Genomic DNA, 26,095 nt, shown 5'->3' with positions numbered 1-26,095 from the left:
CTTCATTATGATCCTTCACACGCTGCAATGTTGTCATACTTGTGCTTGCATTGTAAGCTTTATAAATGCATTATTATGCTTGCATAAAAGCATGTACCATGGTATAGGCTGCATACATAGATTATTGTCATGCCAATATTAGTCAATGGGGTGGACCTCACTCTCACACTTTCAGTGCATTTAGACAACTAAGGTGTTGTCCACTGGACGTTGCCATTGCTACTACATATACATGTTTAACACAAAGACAGATATGGTGGGTGTAGGGTTGTAGGGTGTAGGGTTCTGATTGTTCAACACAATCAGAAAAGATAGAAAATTCCAAGTCGTCTCCAAGTTGCTACAACCAACCATGAAATAAGCTGTTTAATGAAACGTTAAACCTTGCTAACATATTACTTTCAAGGGATGGTTCAGCTTTTCTTCATGTTTACGTGAAATGTCATATTACCCTGACTTGAAAGCTGCGCAGGCTAACAGTTAGCACCACTTAGTTTAGTATCGTTGAAATGACTCTAACCCTAACCCTAAATCTCCTCAGAGAAACCTAAAACAAAGTCTAGTAGCAGCTACGTATATACTAGACAACCCTGTACATGCTTTCATAGTAATCGCAAACAACGTACTTTTGCAATTATATGCAAAGTTCTGTTGTTACATATGAGGCTGTGTGAGAGTCTACAAAGATGAAATATAGTGCCAGTTTTGAGCAAATCGATTATAGATGTAATGACTGTAAGTGTTTGATTTTCAATATAATGCACATCAAAACAAATCCTTTCAAGCATAATTCGCAACTACATTTTGTTTGATGTTTCTCTGAGGAGATTTTGCCATGTCATGTCATGTCAAGCGGTGGTCAAGTGGGGTTGGAATCTATTGGAGAGTGTACTGCGGACGGTTGTGTTGTGGTCGCAAAATGGAGAACAGACAACCGTAGAACAACTGGCCTATCAGAACAACTCGGGGGGGGGGGGGGGGTAAGTTGATATTTCATCTAAACATGAAAATAGGCCGAACCGTCCCTTCGAGTTACTTGTGGTGAATTTGACTGATCTCCAATAGAACAACTGCGAACATGCTAGAACGTTCCTTTGTTTCTGTGACGACGGTAGTGGGTGGGGTTTCACGCGTGGCCGCTCCCGTTACCGACGGCGTCTGGGCTGTCGGTGGACAGGGAGGAGGAGGGGCGGGCGCTGCGTGGGACGGGCTGAGCAGCGCCTTGGCCAATGGGAGTGGCGGGCTGGTGGTGGCTGACCTGAGAGACGGTGTCGTCTGACTCCCAGCGCTCCAGCTCCTCCCTCACCAGCCGCTCCATCTGCTCCCTGTGGACCTCCGAGTCCCGGCCCTGCCTCTCATCCTGGGAGAGAGAGATGGAGGGAGGGGGGAGAGAGGTGGAAGGAGGAGGGAGAGAGGTGGAGGGAGGAGGGAGAGATATGGAGGGAGGAGGGAGAGAGATGGAGGGAGGAGGGAGAGAGATGGGGAGAGTTGGAGGGAGGGGGGAGAGACATGGAGGGAGAAGGGAGAGAGATGGTGAGAGTTGGAGCGAGGGGGGAGAGACATGGAGGGAGAGGGAGGGAGGAGGGAGAAGGGAGAGACATGGAGCGAGAGGGGAGAGATTGGACGGTTTAAATGTTGTGTATATCATTTGAGTGTTTGTCTATTTGTGTGTGTGTGTGTGTGTGTGTGTGCGTGCGCGTGCGTGCATGCGTGCGTGCGTGCCTGCGTGTGTGTGTGTGCGCGCCTCACCTCCAGCACCCCGTCCAGCAGTCTCCCCAGCACGTCTCTCCTCTTCAGCTTGGCTCTCTCCATGGCCTCCAGCTTCACGATCACGGCGTCGATCTTAGACACGATGCTGCCTATGGAGTGTTCCATCCTGTCGACACGCCGCACCAGCCTGGAACGCAACAGTGACATTAATACATGCTTATCAACAGTTACAATAATAATAATAATAATAACTTTTTATTTGTATAGCACTTTTCCTGCAAACCTTGCAGCTCAACATTTAATTATTTAGTCATTTAAAGACAATATTAAAAAGATGGGTTTTTAGTCTTGAATTTGGGTGGATAAAATGAGAATGCAGCCTCACCAAATCTCTTCTTTTGTACATGTGGTACACAGAGAAAACCAGCGTCAGAAGACCTGAGAGCTCTATTGGGCTGATATGCTAGCAAAAGGTCTTTCAGATATTCTGGTGCTATGCCAGTGAGAGCTTTATAAACAAGCAGAACGATCTTGAAATCTATTCTGAACTTAACAGGAAGCCAGTGTAGAGTTTCTAAAATAGGAGACCACTCCGGGTGTTTCTCTTCCCACTCCAGAGGAAAAAGAAGAGTAAAAAAGAAGAGTAAAAAATAAGCGAAGCCCAGGTGGACAACAAGGTCTCTTTGTGCATTCACCCCAGGGAGAGAAATCCTTGACACAGATAAACAATCCTGGTAAATAAATGACTATAATAACAAAATATTCTGATTTATAATAATGATACAGTCTAAGAGTAGAACCTGAGAACATGAACTTGAAACCGTAGTTGTGTTTTGTGACTTTGTTAACTAGACTGTGCATTTAGAAAAGAGGAATTCGTACACTTGGAACTCCTCATAGGACACGCCTCCTGAGCTGCTGCCACGGCGACGGGAGCTATGGCCGCTGTCCTCGTCGTCGTCTTCCTCCGAGTCGTCCTGGCTACGGGGGAAGCTCCGCCCACTGGTGGGTCTGGGCAACGTGCTGCGCTCCAGATCCAAGTCCTCCTGGCATGTGTGCAGAGACACACTGAACATCTGCAGGTGTGTGTGTGTGTGTGTGTGTGTGTGAGTGTGTGAGTGTGTGAGTGTGTGTCTGTCTGTGTGTGTGAGTGTGTGAGTGTGTGAGTGTGTGTCTGTCTGTCTGTCTGTCAAGTCATTCAAAGTCCATCGAAGCAACTTCATGCCTTGCATGCATTCCACTCCTTCTATGAGATATGTGACACAGTCTGATCATTTGGCCTGCATGTCGGCAACCAATCAAAATGTTCAGACTTTTATTTTTGAAACACGGAACTACGTTTCAACGTTGTTGAGAATCACAACACAAACTCGCTAGTCAAGCCAAAACACTGCAACGAAACGGATTCAGTTCGTATTCCCCACTGCTACCTAGTTAACTATAACGCTACTTTACATTGTTAGCAGGCTCACAAAACAAGCTGTGTTAGTTGACTAGCGAGGGTGTCATTGATTTTCAACAACGCGGAAATGTATTGACATTTTCCATCATTACATCGGATCCCGACATGAGGACCAAAGCATTAGAATGTGTCACATAGGATGTCGCTGGAAGTGTGAAGAAGAGGAGGTGGATGACGGTGGTCTTCACTCACTCTCTCTTTCTCCAGGTCGTCTCTCATCTGCTGGTGCTCGTGCTCCGTCAGCTCCTGGTCTCCGTCATGGTCGTACTTGGCGAAGATGGCCTCGATCTCCGCGTCCGTGTGGCCCTTCCTGAGCACACACACATCAACGAACACACACATCAACACCCACACACACACACACACACTTTTAATGTCACTGATTCACATCAGGGGAGTGTATGTCTAATTCGCCTGCCTATCTTCCAGAGACACTGCCTGATTCACACTACAGGACCAGTGTTTCCCACAGGATTTAGTGAGACTGTGGCGGGTGGACCACGTATTGGGGGGCAAAACACCCCAGCTCACAGCGCTGAAAAATTAGCAAAAGAAAAAAAGAAACAGCGCTAAGGACGCATGTCTGTACAGTATATGTGAACAAATATAGTCTGTTTAGTTTTTCTATCAAGCAGCTGTTGGTCACCCTTTGAGGTCCTGGCGGAGCTCGTCAAAGTTGAGTTTCCCCCCAGCCTGCCGCAGACTGTCTGAGATGTCGTCCACCGTGGTCTTCTTCAGCCTCAGCTTCATCAAGGCTTTGTTACAGCCCTGCGGGGAGAGGAGGAGGAGGAGGAGGAGGAAGAGGAGGTAGAGACACTCATTCAGACTAGTTCCCCTTTCATGCACTTTTATTGTTTGTTTTGTTGTTCAGAACATGTAGATGCAAGATGTTTAAACAGTGATGTGATGTATGTACACTCACCAAACACTTTATTAGGAACACCTGTACACCTTCTCATTCATACAGTTATCAGCCAATCATTTGGCAGCAGTGCAATGCATAACATTCTGCGGATACGGGCCAGCAGCTTCTAGTAATGTTCACATCAACCATCAGAATGGGGAAAAAACTGATTTTGACCGTGGTATGATTGTGGGTGGCAGACAGGCAGGTTTGAGTGTTTCTAAAACTGCTGATCTCCTGGGATTGTCACGACAGCAGAAGGCCTGCTAAATAAAATTGCAAAAATCCTAATAAAGTGCTCATGAGTATATATGTGGTGCAATCCACTTGGGTCCAATACCTTTTTAATGAGGTCAGTCATCTCCATCTCACCCCTCTGCTGGGACATGTCTGCCTTCACCTCAGAGTAGGTGTCATTGATGATGGCCAGGAACATGTTCTACAGCAGGAGGAAAAATTACAGTCAGAACACCTGGTTACTCTGGAAGGATCAAATCCAAATCATACTAGTATGATATGTGTCATAGTGTAACGTATTACATTATGTTACAGCATAGAATGTGTGTATATATATATATATACTGTAAATATATTAACATGTCAATAGAACTGCAGTATATCTACATACCAAAATATCTGGAAAGGTGAAATCTTTACAAATGACTTCTTCAAATGACTTCTTCTTCTATGCAGTACCTGTGATACCACCTGTGAGACAACCTTTCACACATGCCAGAGGACTCACCATGAGGATGAAGAAAATGAAGAAGACGAAGGTGGTAAAGTAGATGGGCCCCAGGACGGGGTTGGACTCCTCAATCTGTGAGAACTCAAAGTCTCCCAGGATGATCCTGAACTGGGTGAAACTGCAGGGGGGGAGAAGCAGAAGACTGCATGAGTATACCTACTCCCTATCCTGATCCTAATCGCCGCCATTTTCTCTCGTGTGTACTTGTGCACTCCTCTACATGGATTAAAAAAGCATAGGAGGGGTGTAAGACCAAGAGTCTACACTAACACCAATCCTGTGCGTTTTAAACTCATTTCGGGGAGTGCGAAAGCGCAACACGAACGAACCATGACAATACAATTCCCATGGGTTGTGGGTGACACCAAATCCTCCCCCAAAAATAAACCGGTAAAAAAAAAGAGTCCATGACTGTGCTTACATGCAGGCTTGGAAGGTGCTGAAGTCGTTGACCTGGGTCCCAAACACCAGGTAGGCCAGCTGGGCGTAGGCCAGGAAGATGATGAAGAACATGATGGCGAAGCCCACCAGGTCCTTGGCGCAGCGGGACATGGTGGTGGACAGCTGGCTCATCGTCTTGTTGAAGTTGATAAACTTGAACAGCTTTTGAGAGACGTGATGGAGAATGTTGTCAACTGTAAAATGATTGCTCACAACTGTTGGGTTATGGGAGATAAACCAGCGTTGTCAGCACACAGCGCCTTTCGCTGTGGCGGGATTGTACATTTTTAAAGAAAGAGGAGAAGGATATCAGAGACTATCTATTAGCATTAAATTAAACTAAGCTAGTTCACGTACGCCACAAAGCCAGAAATTAGGGGTTTTACCTTGACCCAGGAGAAGAAGACGATGACGGCGGCCATGTTGTTGAACTGAACTTGGAGGTGGGCCAGAGGCTCGAAGCTCGGGTGTGAACTGTGGTTCTCCAGAAGATCTTTGAGACGACTGCTCACCATCGCCGTTCTGGTGATGTTCATGATGATGGCCACAACACTCAACTGGAGGATGAAGAAGAACAACAACTGTCAAAAACGCAAAAAAGACAATACTGCGACAGTATGAAGCATTGGCAGGGGGGGGGTTTCAGGAAGCATCCATAACTTCCTACTTCCTGTTACGGCGGCCATCTTACGCACCGCAACGATGAGGACATCCAGGCAGTTCCACACGCTCTTGAAGTAGCGAAGGCGGTGGATGCGTATCTCCAGGACCTCCTCCACCACGTAGTACAGGATGAAGAGGCAGAAGGCCACCTCACACACCCCAACAAAGTAGTCCCAGCTGGACACGTAGCGGACCAGGCGGACCGTCTGGAACTGCCAGGAGGTTACCACTCCGCCTGTGGCCGGGAACTCTGCCACCAACCTAAAATACACACATACATCCATACATTACTGAAGAGGTTTTCAGTGATACGAAACACACTGTATTTCATACCAGCTTTTAGATCTCCCATTGGTTTTGCGTGGTTACCTCATTAATGCAAACAATAATAATACACCTCCTTAACTTATTTCTCATTAAACCCAACCCAGAATATCCAGGGCCCAGTTGTTCAAAATGTTTAAACTGGATCAGAATGATCCTGATTCTTTTTTGCTATCCAGGATCAGATCGAGCTGGCTGATTTTCCCTATATGACTCAAAATCAGCCAGATAGATCTGATCCTGGATCATTCTGGTCCAGATTAAACGTTTTGATCAACTGGGCCCAGGAGCCTGAATGGACCGTCCCCCTATATACCAGCATAACTGTAACTATATGTTAGAACTTGTAGGCTACCTGGCAATGCAGAAGAGGTTGATGTTGCCATTGTAGACAGAGAAGTCGAGGAAGACTGCCCTGCTGCCTCTGTCCAGCCATAGGTGGTCTTTGAGGGAGCGGAGCCGGACGGCCGAGTCCTCCCTGGAGCGGGACAGGTCCTGGTAGTAGCCCCCGCCTCGGTAAGACGCCACCTGGCCCCAGTAGCTGCTCCCATTCAGGCTGCCCTCCTCAGTGTAAATCCACCTGGTAGACACACACAGTCCTTATTGGCACATACATACAGTATATTACTGATACTGATATTCAGGTTTGCAGTAGTACATACAATTTTGAACTGATGTCGAGCGTTTGTCGTGTGGAAAACATGTGAAATACACACTTAAGTGCAGTCGGTTACCAAAACGTATATATATGACCAGTAGCAGACCAGTACAGTATATGTATAACAAGCAGTTGTGTGTCGCGCACGTACGCAGTTCCATTCTTCGGCCCGAAGGGGGCGGTGTCCTCGTTGCTGGGGGTGTACATGTTGTAGCAGTCCTGCACCTCGTCCCTCAGATCCTCATGGATGAAGCAGGACTCGTTGTGAACTTTGACCTGCCGGAGGCGGGGCACGCCCAGGAGGAGGTTCTCGTAGTAGATGAGGCTCTGGTTCTCAGGCAGGCTCTTGTTGTTGTACCACACCTCCCAGTACATCCCGTTGAGGAACGGGCCCTCGCTGAACTGGAGAGGCACACAACACGTAGATTAAGTCTTGGTGGATTAAAAAAACTTGTGTTTTTCCGTCAACTCTGCATCAAGGTGCAGCGAATGTTAAGTCAGAATTTGGTCAGATGAGTTACATGGAGGTTACGTGCTCTCCGTGTGTGACTGGTGTTTACCTTCCAGAAGTCCTCCATGGTCGACAGGCTTCTGAAGGTGGTAGGATCTCCGGGAGCCAGCGGGGCGTCCAGGAAGAGCTGGGACATGACTTTGGTGTAGTAAAACATGTTGGAACTCACCATCCCGTAGGTCACTGTGGAACACAACACACTAGCCTTAGGGGACATTTGCTGTGAGCTGCCAGTGTGTGCTGTATATGACTGATATTACAGTTACAATAATTGGTGTACACTTTCTGATCTATAGATGTATACTTTGGCTATTTTCAGAATTACATAATTCTGTGCTATAGCCTATAGTAGGCATAGTGAGTACTCATGGCTGCATCATGACGGGTATTATGCAAATGTGTGTGCGCTATGGTCTTGTCTGTTTCTCTTTCTGTGCGGCCCAGCAGCGGTTGTGGGAGCCAGGGAGATACTGCATGGAGGGGGAGGCTGGTGGAGGTAGGAATAGGAGGATGGGATCATTGTAATGCATGGAATGAGGAATAGTATCTAACACCAGTGATACCATTCTTAATTCCATTCCATGCATTACAATGAGCCCGTCCTCTGATTTCTACTACCTCCACCAGCCTCCCCTAAGGCTTCCTGTCAGCACCAGCTACCAACTCCTGGCTTACCACACAGGGGACCAGATGAAAACACACCTGAAACCTTATCGTTATTAAAATGAACTGTATGCTGTGCTGTGCATTAAGTCAGCATGTGTCCAATATAAAGGAAACAGACCCCCTCAAAGTACTTAGAAATTCAATGGAAATAGTCATAATAACTTCAACAGAAATAGACTGAAATGTTGGTCTTTTTTTTTCATGAACTCTCTAACTCCTCTATTTCTCCTTTTCTTTTCACATTCCCCCAACCTTGCTTAGAAAGTCCCTGATCTAGTCTGCCAGGAATTGATTTCCTGATCCACCCAAAACCTCATTTTGGCACCAGGCGCTATTTTTCAGTGCAGCAGACTGATGGAGTCGGATTAATAGCATTCTGACTTTGTGCTGCATTATGGGAAACTCATCATCTCATCGTGTCCTTTGCCATCCCACAATCCACTGGCCAGTAAGAGGGCTTTGCTTCTATGCTGCCAGAATCATTTAGCTGAGCCTAAGGAGGACGGAAATGGACCTTTCCTGGAGAGGCTAGAGGTTAGTGGATAGAATTGCTTATTGTTAATCGTTTCATTAGTGTCACATGCTCTGAGCCATAATGCTCTGTGAACAATGAACATCTCTACAGCACACTTGTTCAATACAACTAGAAATGAGGATACGTTTCTATGTTGTTTGTTGGTTTGTGATTCTAACAGTACACAATAATCTCATTTTTGTACTTACCATGCAGATACATTGTTTTCACAAAACGTACTATATCGTGGCCTATGGAAGGTTAGGCGATTAGACATTAGTTACGCAATAAGACATTTGTGGTGGCCAAAGTAAGGCTAATGTTCCCCTACAGGGGGGTATTCAATCAATGTCGCTAAAGGAAAATCCAGGCTTATTTTTTATAAAGACTTGTCAAAATAAGCCTAGATTTTCCTTTAGCGACATTGACGGAATACCCCCCCAGGTGTATTTCAAGTGTGACGTTACTTACAGATACACAAGGTGATGAGGAATGCAATGTAGGTGACCATCTCCCTCAGCACATTCCTCAGGTACCTCTCTCTGCTGTTGTCACCGTCCTCCATCAACTGGGTGCCCCACAGTACTACAAACAGAGACACGTCAGTCAGTGTGTTCGAACTGTGTTATTGAAAACAATGATTGGGAAACAGTCAGATCAAGACGTGGTCACAGTGTCATGTGGCCATGCAGTTACAGGACATGCGCACTAGGTATGCGTCCTGTGGCATGCAGCACAGGAGGAGGCTGCATGGATGGATGGATGGATGGATGACAAACTCACTTCTGATTTTCTCAAGTATCCGTTTCATACAGCTGCGGTGCGCATGTCTGTCTGGCTGCGGGGCATCGACTGTCGGGGTCGGGTACAGGCCACGGTGCATCCGGGTGCTGCTGCTGCCGGCGCCGGTGTAACTGCCCAACCCGCTGCTGCAGCTGCTGCTGGAGGCCGTGGACACCGACCTCCTCCCCGGACTCGCAGGAGGCCAGTCCGGCTCCATCATCTCATCCTCAGGCTCGAACCCCGGGTTATCCCGACTCCACGCTTGCCTAGAGGGAGGCGACGGTGTGCCTATGGCTCCCCCGAGCCCCAAGTCCTGATGCTGAATGTTCTCCATCTCAATCCCTTCGCTCGGTTCCAGTCTGTGCGGCAAAGACGCACTCGCTGCGCCCCCGGACAACCTGCTGCCAGCCTGGTTTTGCGGTTGTTGTGATCGCACTCGCGTAGCGCTCATTGTTGGTCCAATGCACTATAAAACTATTAAACGTCCAGGATACCTACATTTATGAAACTATCACAACTACGGATGTCTCTACCTACAGACAAGCGATGTTTACCTTATGTCACGCACATATCAAACAGAACATATAAAGCACCCCGTAAAAACATGTGAAAGTTGTCAAAGTTAAAAATCAGCAAAATTAGGCTACACAAAATGTAAAAAGCCACAACACATCTAATATGGATTATTCCGATTATGTTTCCTTTCTAAACGAATAGCCGTAAACTACTTTACTTCAGTTTCTTACTGAGAAAGAATGACAATTAAAGCCGTTTCCGTCTTCAAGAACGATGGAGCGTCTCCGTTTACCTACTTCAAACTAGTTAAAAAGTTAAAATAAAAAGTTGCTGTTACTGTTACTAACTTAAGAATAGTTTACATTTCTAATACTAACGAATGTAAACGAAAATGCTTCGTTTATGGAAAAGAAGCATAATATTTTCCTTGTCCCGGGCCAGCCATCTTGTTCTAAGCTGTTCCCCCAAAATCCCACATTCTCATTTGCTGGAGAATCAGGTTACATTAGAAATCACAGCGTCACTACCACAACTCTGGAAAATACAACACAGTCAAATATGGAAGGGAAGCTTATATGTGTCTTACTTTTTTTACACATTTTGTATGGTTTATAAATGATTGTTTGAAATTCACACAGTACTAGGCTACTTAATGATGGTGAAATTAAACCACTTTGAATGATTTGAATAGTTCTTAGCATTTACATATTGTTTTACATTCTCCAGTTACACTAGACAACACTATTCTGCAATCCTTGTTAATAATTTTCAGATAATTTTTGGGCTGATTTGATCAGTTTGATTCAGTAGTTGCAGTGAAACTATTTAAGGATCAACGAATGCGTCGTGTTTTTCCCAGGAAGATTTTTTTATTTGAGGAAAATCAGCATGTCTCTCGAGAAACAAAAATGTATTATTACATAATCACTTAACTTTATGTTTGGACCTGGGGTTGCTAGGCAACAGGTCCATTCTGTAGCCCTCGGTCAGGATTGGATATGGTCTTGACAAAAAAAGTGAGAGACATTTCCTTAGTCCAATCGGATTAATTCTTACTGTTTTCTTTTCAGATGTTCTAAAAAATGCGTTATGTGTCCATGATAAAGCCGGAATAATATCTTATGTAGCCGCTTGGTAAAGCAGCCTTTGTTTCTAATTCAATGTGAAGTTGTTGAAGGTTACTTTATTTCTTTAGAAATGCGTTGTTTGGATACATTGTCTCAACTTTTTTTACTGTATTTTGTATATTCAATGTCCACGCGATGGCGCTTGTTATCCAGTGTTGATGTATTTGATCAGCAAATACATCACAAGAGCAAAAAAAGACTCCAGCCTTGTATGAAGCCACATTACTGCATTTTGAAGTTTACATATTTGTTGAAATAGTATCTATTAGTATATATATGCAATGTTCAGTGTGTATTCAATAAAACATTGCTCTGAATTCAATTGAATCTCTTGAATCCACTCACCCCTCATTCATGAGGGAGAAAGCAGTTTCAAGGTGACCAAGGTCATTTGCAGAAGAACAGTCTTTGTGAGTTTGCATACTTTTTTTTTTACCTGCTTAGGGACTGAAACAACAGTTTAATTAAAACAGTGTATCTGACTGGATGACTCATACCTGATGTTGATCATGGTAGATGAGGTGTGTTTGTCTGGCCACCTAACAGGCAAGTCTAAACAGCTCATAGCTGTAGAGAGCAGCTGTGGTGGTTAAACAGTTATGGTGCATTGTGGGATGATGACTAACTAGTATGTTACAGGTTGTTTGGTAGTTTAGTCGTATTCTGTGGCAGTAATGGGTGAAATTGCATTATCAATGGTGACGATGAGTGTTAAACTGTAATGCTTTAGTCACACATGAGGAGACAGTCTTCACGGAAAACATCTCACTTCTGCTTCAAAATAGGATTCACTGGCCCACATCAATGACATTCAAAAACAATGATGCCTCACAGGCAATTTCACAACAGGGCAAAACCGCGAAACACTGGCATGAAAGAGTTGATTTGATTTGCATGTATCCACCTTCATATTAGACCTCTGTGAGAGAAGCCAGTCCAGATTCCACAGAGAAGTCAGTTCATTTGCAGCCATGGAGATCAACATTGCTCTTTGTGTTTTATTTTCAGTGGCTATTTTCACTTTGTTGTCTGATGGCATGGAAGGTAGGCTGCAGTGTTGACTAAACCAATTGAAATTCACTGATGCATACATATGTTCATTTGGATCTAATCTTCTAATCGAATTGTATCTAGTCTCTGTAAAATATATCTTCATAAAGTACGTCTTTGTGTTTTCATGGGGAGGCCTATTCATCATGTGTAACCACTGATGTCTTTATTCACATTTTCATATCTTTCTCATCTTTTCATAACACTATTGTAGCATAGAGACAAGACCTTAGTTAGTCCCTCGACAACACTGAATTGAGTGTTGTTCAAGAGCACTTTTTATATGATATCATTATGTGGTGAAACCCATTTCAGCTGATTCCAAACAACCATTTCTGTTGATGAAACAAATTGATGTTGTGTGTTCCTCAACAGGTAAAAGCATCACAAACTGCCGGAAACAATTCCGTGGTGAGTATCATCATTACTGTCATCAGACATGGTTATAAACATGGTCATTAACGTTGTTGATATTGTTCTTGAATACCGTTCTGAACGGTGACGGATGGTTCTGTTTGGGGTGGTATAGGGCTCCAGAAGCGCTCGGAGGACGTTTTGTTCCTGGAGGGGTATGACATCGTCCCAGAGAATGAAGAGAGGGTCAATGGCTGTAAGGTGTATGACATCATCCCCATACCACATGGACCACGGCCACGCCCCCCTTTCCCTGGTTCTGTCACCAAGCCTCCAGAGAACACAGAGCAAGGACCAGTCATGCCCCCAGGTGCAGCTCGAGGGATGGCGTATTATGTCTACCCGATGGTGGTGGATGTGGTTGGGAAGAGAATCTATTCCGCAGTCAAACTCCCAGATTTGAGCAGAGCCAATCAGGCGACACAGATCAGATTCCCAGATCCAAACAGAACCAATCAGGGGACACAGATACAAGTGTATCCCCTTCCTGGGGGTCACACTCAGGCAGGTAAAGAGACACAGCAAGGGACCAATCTGGACCCCCGTTTTATCCAGTCCCTGTTCAGAAAGGGAAACGGGAGCTATGCTCCGCCTGTGGTGATTGTGGGTAAGCCTCGGGATCCAAGATGGCTACCTACTGCTACCAACAGTTCCATCGTGAGGCACGGCTATTTTAGACCAGTAAAAAAGGCCAGAGTAGGAAAAGTCGTCCGGCTACCAAACTCAGCCGCCTTCTGGAAGCATCTGAGACATTCTCAGAGAGGATCAGCCACACTGGCCACCGCCACAAAGAGATGGCCTGCAAACGTCAAGCCTGCAAGCGTCAAGCCTGCAAGAGTCAAGCCTGCAAGCGTCAAGCCTGCAAGAGTCAAGCCTGCAAGAGTCAAGCCTGCAAAGGTCAAGCCTGCAAAGGTCAATCCTGCAAAGGTCAAGCCACAAACGTCAGGCAGTGAGCCAGCCGAGCTGCAAGATTGTGGGCCATCATTGGTTTCTGCGTCTCAATCCATCCCTCTGAGAAAGCTGCTGATCCCTCGGTACTAACGCTGGTTAATGTGGTCAATCTCACCAGTCTGGTTAATGTGGTCAACCTCTCCACTGTCTGGTTAATGTGGTCAACTTCACCACTGTCTATGCTGTTCACTGTTCCCCAACTTTCATCAGGGCCCACATATAACCCAGACTGTCTCCAGTGTTCTTTTATCTAATTGATATGTGTCTCCTCTTAAAAGGCATAGATGATTCTGTGGCTCTGGTTTCCTAGTAGTATTTACACAAGGCTTAAAGGTCATGGCTACACGTATATGATTGTTGATGATTATGACTGCCTCAATCCATTGATTGATTGCTCAATTGGTTACCCTGTAATTAGTTGCCCTGTAAACATCAGTGTGCTTGTGCTTATGCCTCATACAATAAATCGTTTAGGGCTTTTTTATGTTTACGTCGTCTTTATGTCATAATTTGTGAAAATCGTTTGTGATGTGACGTCATCGTGTCTGGATTTCGGCAGGAAGACAGGCGGGAAAATACACCGTTCTGCGTCACAATCGATGTTGTCCAGTGTAAAACTGTCATTGGCCACTTCACTGTGACGGGGCTTCCCTCCCCCAGACTGCAGGGGTTAGACAATAAAATCGAGTCTATCGCTTTAAATTGCGATCTCTGATAAAGCAGAGATCATAAAGTCTCAGTGGAGGGTGGGAAATATCACAAATTACACCTGAAACATTCTTCATATTTCAGAGTATAGTCGACGACCAGAAACGTTGATATTCATAATTATTTATTTAATCACTGTGTTCAATTAGATAGGTCTTTCAAAAGGTAAGTTACCTTTTTAGCTAAACTGTCTAGCATGTAGGACAGACTAGTTGGCTATGCTAACGGTAGCTAGCTAGTCAATGCTTTGTCTCGTCGACGAACGATAACGTTTCATATTCCTGCCTAATTCTCAGAATAAATCACCATGTTAGTCGGTGACATTCTCTGCTCTATCCTTTGATGTGTTGCTTGTCGATCATTTTGATCAAAAAGCGAGTAAGTTTCAACGACAATTAATAAACTGGCTTGCTGTTCTGTCATGGCATGGTAGGGGTCTGACTAATACCTAGAATTAGAACGTTTCGTAGAACGTTTCGTGTTGACATTATAACGTTGTAAACGGGTGTGTTAATTGTAATGCTCATAAATTAATTGTCGATCAAACGTCGCTGAGCGAAGGAATAATTATGTGTTTAGCGCGAAACTTAAATTCGCATTTCTCAATTAGCGTTTTACGGAACTGTAACGTTCCAGTCCAGTGCAGCAGTTAACCCGACCCCTCTGGAGCTCATGTGACTCCTGCTGAAATGTTCTATCTAGAGTGTTTCTAAATATGGTTATCAGTTGCTGAAATGCGAAGACAGTAATTTTGGGATGATGCTTCTAATGAGTTATAGATATCCCCCCGGCAGCACCGTGTTATGTTCTCTCTGGCACCGGGCTGGGGTCGGACAGAACTGGATCTCAGTTATCCACAACTTGCAGCACGAGTTTGTTAGCCGGTCTAGTTACCAACCAACGACATACAAAATGATTCAAATGAAGCGAGTCGTAATAATTGTTTTGCACCGTTGTAATATCAATGCTCATAATCATATAACGAGACGTTTGAAAACCAGTAAGACGCGTAACGACAGACAATAAGCTAGCTGGTTAGCTCAGCATCGGACCCAGGGAAAAGGAACGACGCCACAAGTCTAGCTTAGCTTAGCGCCATGAGCCTGGCTACCGGTTTCACTATCACTTCAGCTGGCAACCGGGTTGAATGCGAGCTGATATTTACTATTTAAAAGCACACGCTTGTCAACAAGCATGCGACTTAAATGGCGTCGCCCTGGATTGGCAAACGTTTGTTGGGGGTGTTTTTTCCATTGATGGTCGGGCGCAGCACTTGGTGTGCTCGAGTTAGCCTAGCTTCCCAGCCCGATTGTAGTGTCGCTGGCTGATCATCGCAACACAGCGAAACCCCGGCCAGTTGTAGTACTAGCCAGCAAGCTAAATACACTTTCAATGATGACCCCACCCAATGCTTTGGACTGATTACTCTTTAAATGGCATTTTACGCGTGAGGTGTAGATGTTGGTTCCTCAGGGAGGCCAGCCGAGGGACGGTGACACCTGGCTGGTTGATGTCATTGATCAGCTACGACAGCCCGAGGCTGCACCAGGTCGTGGGAGGCCTTCCGCTGTTTCCGTCAGAAAACACCTATTCTCACTAACGAAACGAAGGACATTGATTCACTTTTAATAGATTCGAGTTGTTTTCCAAATCTATTCTCACAACTCCGCGTTAGTTATTCGTTGTGACATGCGACTGTTTCCTATTGTTGTCGTCGCCACGGGTAAACGCGATGGCGCAGTTGCACGCTGGTGTGTGCTAACCAAGTAGCCATTCAGCTACAGTGAATGTCTGGGGGAGACATTTTTCCAAACAGACAGAAATTACGCAACGCTTAAATGTGTACGTCTTCATGTCGGATATGACTTAATTTAGTCGAGAGATTTTGCGGAGGATTTAAAACGCGTAGCCTTGGTATTTCAACTACTCTTTAGCCAAAATCAGCTTATTCCATGATCATTTATTATTCCATGTTATTATAATAACACATATTTCACATTGCACTGCTCCCTTTTTGGTGTGATTGGTTGGCATGTACAGTACCAGGAAGATGGTAGTAGACATGGCTATGACCTAAATATCTTCAGGTTGCTACTTCCAATGTAGGTTCTGCTGTTGTTACAAGTGTTAACCCAGGGTTGTTCCTGTCTGTTTCAGCACTTCATATTGTTTACCAAAGAAATGGTGATGGAGAAGCCAAGTCCCCTGCTTGTAGGGCGGGAGTTCGTGAGGCAGTATTACACACTCTTAAACAAGGCACCAGATTTCCTGCACAGGTAAGGACAGACTGACCCTGTTATCACTTTGTTATGACATCAGTGATTCCCATTGCCGTGAAAAATGTTGAGATTTTTTTTCTCAATTCCTGCATTCTAGTCAATTTTCATAGTAACACTGCACTTCAGACAACCGACAACTGGTGATGGTGTCTAGGTCTTTGTTAAACAGCTGAGAGCAGTCACTAGTCACTGGCTCCCCCCAAAGTATAATTTATGGTTTAATTTTTTTTTTACTCACTGAGCACAAATTATACTTTGGGGGGAGCCATTATACTTTGGGGGCCCCCCAAAGTATTAACATGCTGTGGGAATCACTGGACATTCTATGCCATGGTGTTGAGTGTGTTACAGCGTCACTGTGAATGGCCCTCACTGCATTGTCTTTATTATTTTGTCATTATCATTCCGTCATTATCATTCCATATAGTCATTTAGCTTACAGCCCTACTTATCCCAGGGTGGTATGTCTAGCACGGTATAGTACTGTACAGGGGTAGTGATGGCCTAGTGGATACTGACATGTTGGATTGGTGATCAGAAGGTAATGAGTTCAAATCCCACCTGGGAACACCATCACTAGGGTGCCCTAAATTACTCCAGACTGTCCCTGTAATCTCTGATTGTAAGTCGCTTTGCATAAAAGCGTCCGCTAAATGGTTAAAATGTAATTTTCCCGTCAGGTTCTACGGGCGTAACTCATCCTATGTTCATGGCGGGCTCGATTCCAACGGGAAGCTGGCAGAGGCGGTGTACGGCCAGGCGGTAGGTGTCGACGACCCCGACCTGCGATCCAGACCTACTAGAGTCAGGACGCTTCAAAGCCTCAAGCCTTTTAAATAGCCTTTCAAATGCGTTATTTTTCTGTTGATGAATACTTTCCTGACCATTCCTTTCTTCCTCCTTCCAGGAAATCCACAAGAAGGTGATGTCCCTGCAGTTCAGCGAATGCCACACGAAGATCAGGCATGTGGACGCCCACGCCACGCTGACGGACGGGGTGGTGGTCCAGGTGCTGGGGGAGCTGTCCAACAACGGCCTGCCCATGAGGAAGTTCATGCAGACCTTTGTGCTCGCTCCAGAGGTGTGTTACCTTATGTCACATACATTGCAAGGGCTTGAGGCTTGATTTAACTTTTGAGTTTGAACGTTTGAGACTATTGGTTGAATTTTGACTTTTGAGACTATTGCATTGGTTTTGTTATACCAGTCAAACTAAATCAAGCACAGCTCAATTATTGTAAAGTATTTGACCCAGGTCTGGCAACCCTGACTAGATCCAGGTTATTGCCATGTTTCTTCTTTGTCAGCAAGGATGCTGACAGGTGGTTGTTTGGCTGTTTTCTCAGGGTTCAGTGGCAAACAAGTTCTATGTGCACAACGACATCTTTCGCTACGAGGATGAGGTCTTTGGCGACTCGGAGGCTGAACTGGACGAGGGTAAGACATCACAGCACACGCTAAACAAAACAACCATCCTATTCCTCGACATCGGCGAGAGTGTCAGGAATTGAGTTCTCGATCTGGACTACTTACTCACTTGTGATGTTTTTTTCCCTCAGAATCTGAAGAGGAGGTGGAGGAGGAGCAGGAGGAGCGACAGCCGTCCCCGGAGCCTCTACAAGAATGTACCAACAGCACCACCTACTACGAGCCCCACCCTGTCACGTGAGTCGCAGGTTGCTGGAGTCTCACTAGGCCGGTGACGTAGGGATTATCATCTGAGTACACAGTTTGATCATTTAGAGTGACCCTCTATCAGACCGTTTGGCTCAGGATATTAGTGTTAGATATTAGTATTAGGTGTTTTATTCAGAGCAAGGCAACGAGGTGAACTGGGGGGTATTCCATCAACATTGCTAAAGGTAAATCCAGACTTATTTTGATGAGTCTCCCAAGGTTTATCAAAAATAAGCCTAGAATTTCCTTGTTGGTGGAATACCCCCCTGCTGATTTAGCTTGGATTGGTTTTCCCTTGACTGTATTGATGTGGGGCACAGATCGTAACATGGACCTTAAATTGAGCCTGAGCACATTTGTTAGACCTCAAGTAGTTTTTTAAACGTGCTCTGAATGATGTTCCAGCAGCAATGGAGTTGAGGAAGCCATGGAGGAGCCCGCCCCAGAACCAGAGCCTGAGCCCGAACCTGAACCCAAGGTGGAGGAGCTGAAGCCGGAGGTGGAGGAGAACGTTATGGAAGAGCTGGAGGAGAAGGCCCCCTCCCCTGTCCCTGCAGAATCCCCACCTAACACCCAGGAGCCCCCCAAGGTGAGACCACTGTCGTCGCCCCCACCCGTCCTCTGAGAACTGTCAACCACATCCAGACAGACGTTCTGGTTCCCATGTCAGGGTTGAGGCAGCTCACCTTCTGTGGAACTTCTCTTTCATAATTGATGCATTGAAGACCTATTTCAGTAGAGATACAACCGGATGTAATCATTGATGACTTAGGTCTTTGACTATGTTTAAAATCCCAGTTCTCCACCATTTCCCCCTCAAGCGTACACTTGTGCACTCCCCTCCCCCTCCCCCACATGGGTTCAAAAGGACAGGCGTACATGGAATGTCCACCCAGAGGAGTGCACACACTTGGGGAAGGGGGGGAAAGGTTGAAGAAATGGGATACCACAATTTCAGTTTTTTTGCGCCGACTTGTACTGTACTGTACTGTGATACTGATGGCACGGTTGCTGCATTCCTCGCAGACCTTCTCGTGGGCCTCTGTGACCAGTAAAAACCTACCCCCTAGCGGCTCAGGTCCCTCCTCCGGGATCTCGCCCCATGTTGTTAAGGCGCCGAGCTCACAGGTAACCGTCTCCCTGGGAACCGCTGCTGCCTGCCAAATGAGTGCTTATACCTGCTCCCTGAACCCCAGACCAACCCCCCTGCGTCAGCCCCGCCCCCCTCAAACAAGTCTCGTAGGTCTGACCGGTTTGAATGGGTGTAAGCGACGCGGTCGTCGCCCCGTCCTGCCTTCTGATGGAGTCAGGAGGGGGTTAGCCGCCATTGTTGCTAGCTTACACCTATCCAGTCCTTCCAGGTCTACCAGTCCGTATGTGCCAGGGGCTAAGGGGGGTGGGCTGGGACTCTCAGAGCCGTTGAGCGGGATGAGAAGGGCTCATCTTCCTGTGTGTTTTTTGACCCATAACAGCCCAGAGTGGAGACCAAGCCTGACAACCAGACGGCCCCCATCCGACCCCGTGACCAACGCACCCGTGACAGACCAGCCTTCGTACCCCGAGGACCCAGGCCTGGTAGGACCACCACCAGTCTGTTAGGACCCTCCGTTACTTCTGTTCATTAGAATATTCTAGAACCAAATTCACCAGATTCACCACGGGTCACCAGTCACTCATTATGGTTTCTAGTTCTCTGCTTTTCTTCTGGAAAAGCTCACTCTGTGCATGTCTCTGTCACTGATAGATGGTGTTGCATCTTCAGAATCACAAACCGGGAAACCCCACTTCAGTTTTGTCAACAAAGGTAACGTGATTGTGGCCTTGTTTTGATGTAGTCGTTGCCTTAACCACAGTAGTAGTTTTTTTTTCTTCCCCAATCATTATTTATTGTATGTATTTTCCGTATGTATAGTGTGCTGAGTGAGACCTATGTGAAATGCACTCGAGAATAAACTTGATTTTAAAAGTCATTTCCAACTGTTGACTGCAGGTCGGGGCGATTCAGAGTCGAGTGAGATGGACAGCAGGCGGATCATCCGGTACCCAGACAGCCACCAGCTCTTCGTGGGCAACCTGCCTCACGACATCGACGAGAGCGAGCTCAAGGACTTCTTCATGAGTAAGTCTATCAGGCGTTTTCAATGCGAGATTAAGCGAAGAAATCAAGCCCACAGAAGTTGTGTGAGGATTTGAATACAAATATTAAACCTCAGAAATTTCTCTCTGTATGAAATTAATTCGCAATGCCAAGTAGGAGTTATTTAGGGGTTCTAAATGATGTGAATTAAAAAAATGTCTCAAATGAATTTCTTTACTCTATCAGCGTTTGGAACTGTTGTCGAGCTACGGATCAACACCAAGGGCGTTGGAGGGAAGCTGCCCAACTTTGGATTCGTGGTCTTCGATGACTCTGACCCTGTGCAGACAATCCTTGGTGCAAAGGTAAGAGGGGCAAGTATTGACCATTTCATTAAACCCCCCCCTCATTCACTTTGGTGACATTCTGGTGGCACACCGTTTAAACTTTTGGCACCACCTTGGGTTTTTGCACTGCACCCACCCCCTCTGTTGTCCCTTGTTTGAAGAACAACCGTGGAGAGCTAATGGGCTAACTGGCGCTCTAGTCAGGTTGTTTTGAAGTCTAGGGATGATTATGCTGCCAACATCAACACACGGTATCTACGCAGCCTGTTGCTGTGATCCCTTCGGGCTACAAGTGTTTTATGGTGTGCAATCCAGTGAATGAGGAGGAGGAGGATGAAATGGGGTTTGGAGATGGGTCTTTGTCGTATGAATTTCATCAGCCTTACATTCAGGAAGTTGTCTTTTCTCACCATCACGTCTTGTCTGCCTAGAAGTGATGGATTGTGTAGGTGATGAAATGAATACTACGTCTTTGCTCAAGATTCCTCTGGACCGCCAAGGCCCATACTTACTTCTCCCTTTCCTCCCACAGCCCATCATGTTCCGTGGGGAAGTGCGTCTGAACGTGGAGGAGAAGAAGACGAGGGCGATCCGCGAAAGGGAGGTCCGTGGAGGCGGCGGAGGAGGAGGAGCGGACGACCGCAGGGACATGAGGCGCAACGACCGGGGCCCCGGCGGACCACGGGGCATCGTGGGAGGAGGGATGATGCGTGACCGTGATGGGAGGGGACCCCCACCCAGGGGCGGCATGGCCCCCAAGCCCGGCCTGAGCTCTGGAAGAGGGGCCGCCCAAGGAGAGGGCCGCTTCACCACCCAGCGCCGTTGAGAAGAGAGCCCCCTGCAGTTCGGAAGTAGTACCACGTTCTTCATCTTCTACCGTTCTTGTTAACGAAAAAAATCTACATGTATAAACGTATATACTTTTGTTTTTGTTTTTTTGTTTTTTTTTGGCTTTGGAATGTGACAGCCTGTCAACCATTTCTTTGGTGTGAAACAGACGAAACAAAATGAGCAACAAAAAAAAATGCATTCGCTTACTTAGCTGTGAGCTGAGCATCCTTTTTCCGGTTTTCTCAAAAATTCACAAACATTAATTTGTAAATTTGAGGAAAAGCAAAGCAACCAGGAGTAAACTGCAACGTCAGGAGGGACTGATAGACTTTACCTACGATAATACAGCCCATCATTTGGAAAGAGATTATTATGCCTCGACTTACTGGGGTGCTACTTTACGAAAACCCTCTATTGCACATTTTATATGGTAGTTCTCTGCCCGTTACTGTTGGAAAAAGCGTGAGGTGCAAATTTCGTGCAATTGGAAGAAGAAGAAAAAAAAAAGCTTGCCTTTATTTTTTATTTTTTTCCTTTTTTTATTTTGAAAGAACACTGCTTAAAACAAAAATTGCATAATGCACTCATCAATATGCACTAATGGGTACTTGTGTCATGTTACTTTGACATCCTCGGAAAGCAGCTGGACAGACACCCTCCTGTTGTCCTTCAGCTATACAACGTGACGTAATGGGGCAGGCCTCCCTTGGAAGGCCTGTTTTCTGTGACCAATAGACTTTTTTTCACACCTTCGACCCATAACTCTGCTACTTCTATTACTGCTGGAAAAACAAGAAAACAAACAAAATCTACAAGTGATTTTTTTTTCCTCATGAATTTAAATACAAGCTAAAAATCCTGGACTTCACCAAATGGGGGAAAAACGGATAAAACATGAAACCAAGCTGAACAATATGATGAATAGTGGTGGTGATGTTGGTGGCGGCTGGCTCACTTTTCTTTGTTGATACAAAGTTGTTTTTTTTATTTTAATGTTCTTTTCTACCCTCCCGACCGTGAAACTGGGATGAGTAACAGAGTCCTTACCCCTCCTCTTCCCCTCCCCGTCCTTGTCTTAAGTACAGAGTAACATAATAAATGTACAGCAAAAATCATAGTTTACTGTATGATTTGTTTTTTGTGGTTTAGTTTTTTTTTGTTTTTCTTCAACTTGATAAAAAAGCATGATGGTGCCTTCGATTTCATCTTTCCAGTCTTACTAGTGAGGTTGAGGTTCGTTTGGGTATGCTTTCTCCCTCTAGGTGAGTGGAGCGGGTCTTGTCGAACCGACGTTGCTGTATTTCTCCACCTTTCTCCTGAAATATGCTCTGCAGCAGTCCCTCACATGGATTTAGATTTGAAAGGATTGAGGCGTCAGAGCCATGCTTAGACCAAGTGTGGGCTTTTAAATCTACGTAGGGAGGTGCTCATGTGTATACTTCTGGAGACTGGTGGAGAAATGGGAAGCTTCACTAATCCATGGAGAGCAAGAGAATTTGCAGTTTTCTTCACAATATTAAAGGTTTCTGCCCTCCAATACTGTTCAACTACCTAAGAAGATCTGCTGTGTGTTTTGTACATTTGTTTATAGTATCTGCTCTAGGGGTTCACGACAAGAGAAAACGGGTGCCTGAAGTTCTGTTTAAATGGTGAAGAGGTGCATACGTAAAAAGAAACTCGAAATTGAGAATGGTGCATTGAATATAGTCATGGGAATGTTCTGGTTCATGGTGAAGAGACTTCGGGCTGCCTTGTGGAACATGGGGTCGAGTTTTTCCATCTGCAGTGTTGCCAGAAAAATATAGTAATGGATAGTGGACCTGCGCTCTGTAAGGAACAACCTTTTATTGCAGACATGATTCAGAATCACATGGGCTAGACTAGAGGCTAGACTTTTGAATCCTGATATCCTTATCTGCTCCACCAGTCTTTGTAATTCAGATGTTGGCACATGGAATAACCGCTGGACCCAGGACCATCAGACAATTTGTTTAATCTACAAAACATTTTTTCTTGGCAGCAATTTTTTAACAATCCGCTTAGGTGTGGTAGTAGCCTCGAGTGCTAAACCCTACCTGGCTGACCAAATCACCTCCCTCTCACTTCTTATGCTTTCATATTTTTTGTCGTGCTGTGTACAGTTCTTTTTTTATTTTACTTTTTAAATAAATAACGCTTATTTGCTGCAAGGCAGGTCAGACAGCAGTTCTATACCAGTACACTCTGCCTGTGTGCTGCAGGTTGTGTTCTCTGATTGTGGGGGAGGGATGTTTTTCTTACTGGTCTGTTTTCTTGCACTGAAACAGTAAATCATATCTGATGTAGCGCCTTTTTTTAAAGAACATGTCCTTATAAGGTAATCTTCCTTGTCAGGTGGTATTGCACTATTTTCTTGGACAATCTGTTCGGGTAACCCCCCCCATGTCCTATTTTTAGAGATTAAAAGGGCAGTTGACTCAAAGTATCCACCCCCACCATCTATAGATAACTGATTTACCATCTCCAAATTCCCATCAGGCCAATGAAACGGGGATGAGTACCAAGAGGCCTATTAGCTCACCCATGCACCCATATGATATCAGTGGTTAAGTCAACACTCAGACAGCATCATGATAATGACTCCATTGGGTTCTGGAGATGCAGATCTAATTCTTTGGTTGGAATGGAGCGATGTGAAACTGCTGGTCCAGCCATATTGTGTCCCTTCTGCTTTGAGCCCAATGTTTAGTAGTGCAGCACCACACCACTTCAGACGCCCAGGCCACACCGGATACCTCTCCCTCGGCGTTTCATTTCGGCGCCCATGGTTACTTGACACACAGCCCGCTTGAGCCGCGTGTCTCACGCCGTGTGGCTGTTAACATGGGTGCCGAAAGGACCCACTCTGCTGAGGTGTCTGGTGTGGTCCAGGCCTTAGGCCTCTGTTGGATTTCATATCGACACAGTTCACAGTTGCCTATACTCCCAAACATGTGTGTCAGATCATGGCTTGCAAGGGCACTTAACTGCAACCATACCGTTGCATTGTCATTGAAGAGGTGACGCTTCAAGTGGAGAAGAGCCATCATGCTTTCTGGCTTGTTTCTGAAGTCAGTGCTTTCAATTCAGTGGCATTCAAATGTTTGTGAGCAGATAGCCTAGATTTGAACCTCGATTTCGTTTTTCTTTGTGCATTGAATTTTCAGTGAGAAGCACCCAGAATTTCAAAGGACCCCCCCTAAAGCAAAGGCTGTACACCTTTTTCCCCCCCCCCCACTGTTAAAAATGTGGTAGAGCGGATTCTAAATGTATCATTCCAGTCCTGTTTTCAATGGAAACAGGATTGACCATCTTGGCTTTAGTTGGTGTGGTAAGCCGTGAGTTGCCTTTTTAATTTACTGTGTTTACCTTCTACTTTTTGCTAGTAGAAAACAAATTTGTTGCAGGTGGAGCTTTTTTTTTTGTTTTCCGTTTTCCATTTTAAATGTGTTGGACTTAACATACAATAAACTACTGATATCTGCACCACTCAACACTGTTGTCCTGTTTTTAAGGCAGTTCATATGAATGTAACATGACCAAGACCTGAAAACATGGGGGATGAGGAAAGCTATCGTCAGTTTTGACATTAGCCTTTTGTCTCTGTTCAGGTTCTAGGTTCAACTAGTACATGACTTTGTTATGTACATAATGTCCCCGATTGCTTTTTTTTGGGGTGAATGCAGACCAGACCGTATGACATCCTGGTCTCAAGCATACCAAGGGGCCACTCATAGTTGTGCTAATTAAAGTAAATAGTATGGAAATATGCGGTGAAACACAGGACTGGTACCAACGTCTCCTGTGGTAGACATGTCTCATTTTGATTGCTAAGGCACAGAGGTTGACCACAGAAGGATTTGTTTCCACAGGCTGGAAACCAATCCTCTGACTCGTAGTGAATGATTGCATTAATCACCAATCATACGGCCTTGACTTGACTATCACTCTTGTAGAAACTGGCTTTTGCAATGGAAGGTGTAATTTGTGTTTTGCAAGTATTGGGATTCTCAAGGTGCATAATAGATTAGAATGTTAATTGGGTGTGAGTGCACCCAGCACATTAAAAACAAACTTGAGGTGCCACAGCAAAGCATTTATTTAGTAATTTAAGCATAATAATATAAGACCACATATACTAATATAATATATATATACAGTATATATATATTATATTATTCAGAAAATAGATTTTTCCCCATTCCAATCACATGTTCATAATTAGCCCAACAGCAACACCACCCATACTGGCCTCTGGACATGAATGTAGTTGTAGCATCTTTCCCTCTCCATGGCTTCCTTCTCCTTCTCTCAGTACTCCTCAGAAGACCTTTCTCTCAGCATCAGAGACCAGCTGTGGGCCCAGAGAGGGTGGCCTGGGCCCATCCTCCCATAGTAAGGCACCCCCTGGGGGAACCAGCCCAGGGGCACGCCGGCCCCTCCCTGGGGATGGAAGAACCATGGAGGGGCGTGAGGGAGGAACTGCCCTCCACCAGCAGGACCACCCGGCCCGTACACAGGCAGTCCTCCGTGCAAGACGTCTGGAGGAGGGTCCTTGACGGTGTCCAGGTTTGGGCTGGGTGTGGGCGGGGTGGTGGCGTCAGTCGTGGATGTCGGAGGGTCGGTGGTGACTGATATGATCTTACAGGGGGAGTCCTCCTGATGCTCGCCATCTGTCTCTGTGATGTCATTCACGTAAGGCCAATTAGGAGATTG

At 45.5% G+C, this 26,095-nt stretch overlaps 2 protein-coding genes across 5 annotated transcripts; one reads left to right on the top strand and one right to left on the bottom strand.

Annotated features, from left to right (window-relative positions):
• Nucleotides 1-927: 927 nt before the first annotated feature.
• On the bottom strand, nt 928-9,835 carry pkd2 (polycystic kidney disease 2; the record flags this gene model as incomplete). The annotated part of the gene is made up of 15 exons (XM_080533929.1): nt 928-1,360; nt 1,750-1,897; nt 2,593-2,756; nt 3,365-3,482; nt 3,819-3,940; nt 4,417-4,515; nt 4,822-4,942; nt 5,246-5,427; nt 5,652-5,822; nt 5,961-6,189; nt 6,608-6,832; nt 7,062-7,312; nt 7,471-7,604; nt 9,073-9,186; nt 9,385-9,835. The coding sequence occupies 15 exons, from the start codon at nt 9,833-9,835 to the stop codon at nt 1,127-1,129; spliced, it is 2,763 nt and encodes a 920-aa protein (XP_080390055.1). The 3' UTR covers nt 928-1,126.
• A 4,340-nt stretch (nt 9,836-14,175) lies between these two features.
• Nucleotides 14,176-24,867, top strand: g3bp2a (G3BP stress granule assembly factor 2a). Of its 4 annotated transcripts, none has more exons than XM_080533934.1 (13): nt 14,176-14,315; nt 16,308-16,426; nt 17,110-17,191; nt 17,337-17,510; nt 17,776-17,866; nt 17,989-18,094; nt 18,515-18,695; nt 19,133-19,234; nt 19,579-19,681; nt 19,851-19,910; nt 20,097-20,225; nt 20,430-20,548; nt 21,063-24,867. In XM_080533934.1, exons 2-13 carry the CDS (start codon nt 16,332-16,334, stop codon nt 21,354-21,356), a joined length of 1,536 nt encoding a protein of 511 aa, XP_080390060.1. In that variant the 5' UTR covers nt 14,176-14,315; nt 16,308-16,331; the 3' UTR covers nt 21,357-24,867. The 4 variants fall into 4 exon arrangements, with proteins under 4 accessions (XP_080390060.1, XP_080390059.1, XP_080390062.1 ...); XM_080533933.1 differs by having other exon boundaries at nt 18,512-18,695; XM_080533936.1 differs by lacking the exon at nt 19,851-19,910.
• Nucleotides 24,868-26,095: the final 1,228 nt, after the last annotated feature.

Source organism: Nansenia antarctica (assembly GCF_963989245.1).
Source record: "Nansenia antarctica genome assembly, chromosome: 6".
Classification (NCBI taxonomy): domain Eukaryota; kingdom Metazoa; phylum Chordata; class Actinopteri; order Argentiniformes; family Microstomatidae; genus Nansenia; species Nansenia antarctica.
Note: the sequence above shows the minus strand (reverse complement) of the source record. Positions and strands in the feature narration are given on the sequence as shown.

Coding starts and splice junctions, on each gene's coding strand:
- g3bp2a (XM_080533933.1), top strand. CDS start 16,332: ATGGTGATGGAGAAGCCAAGTCCCCTGCTTGTAGGGCGGGAGTTCGTG. Junction 17,192..17,336: donor AGGCGGTGTACGGCCAGGCG/GTAGGTGTCGAC, acceptor TCCTCCTTCCAG/GAAATCCACAAGAAGGTGAT. Junction 18,696..19,132: donor ACACCCAGGAGCCCCCCAAG/GTGAGACCACTG, acceptor CATTCCTCGCAG/ACCTTCTCGTGGGCCTCTGT.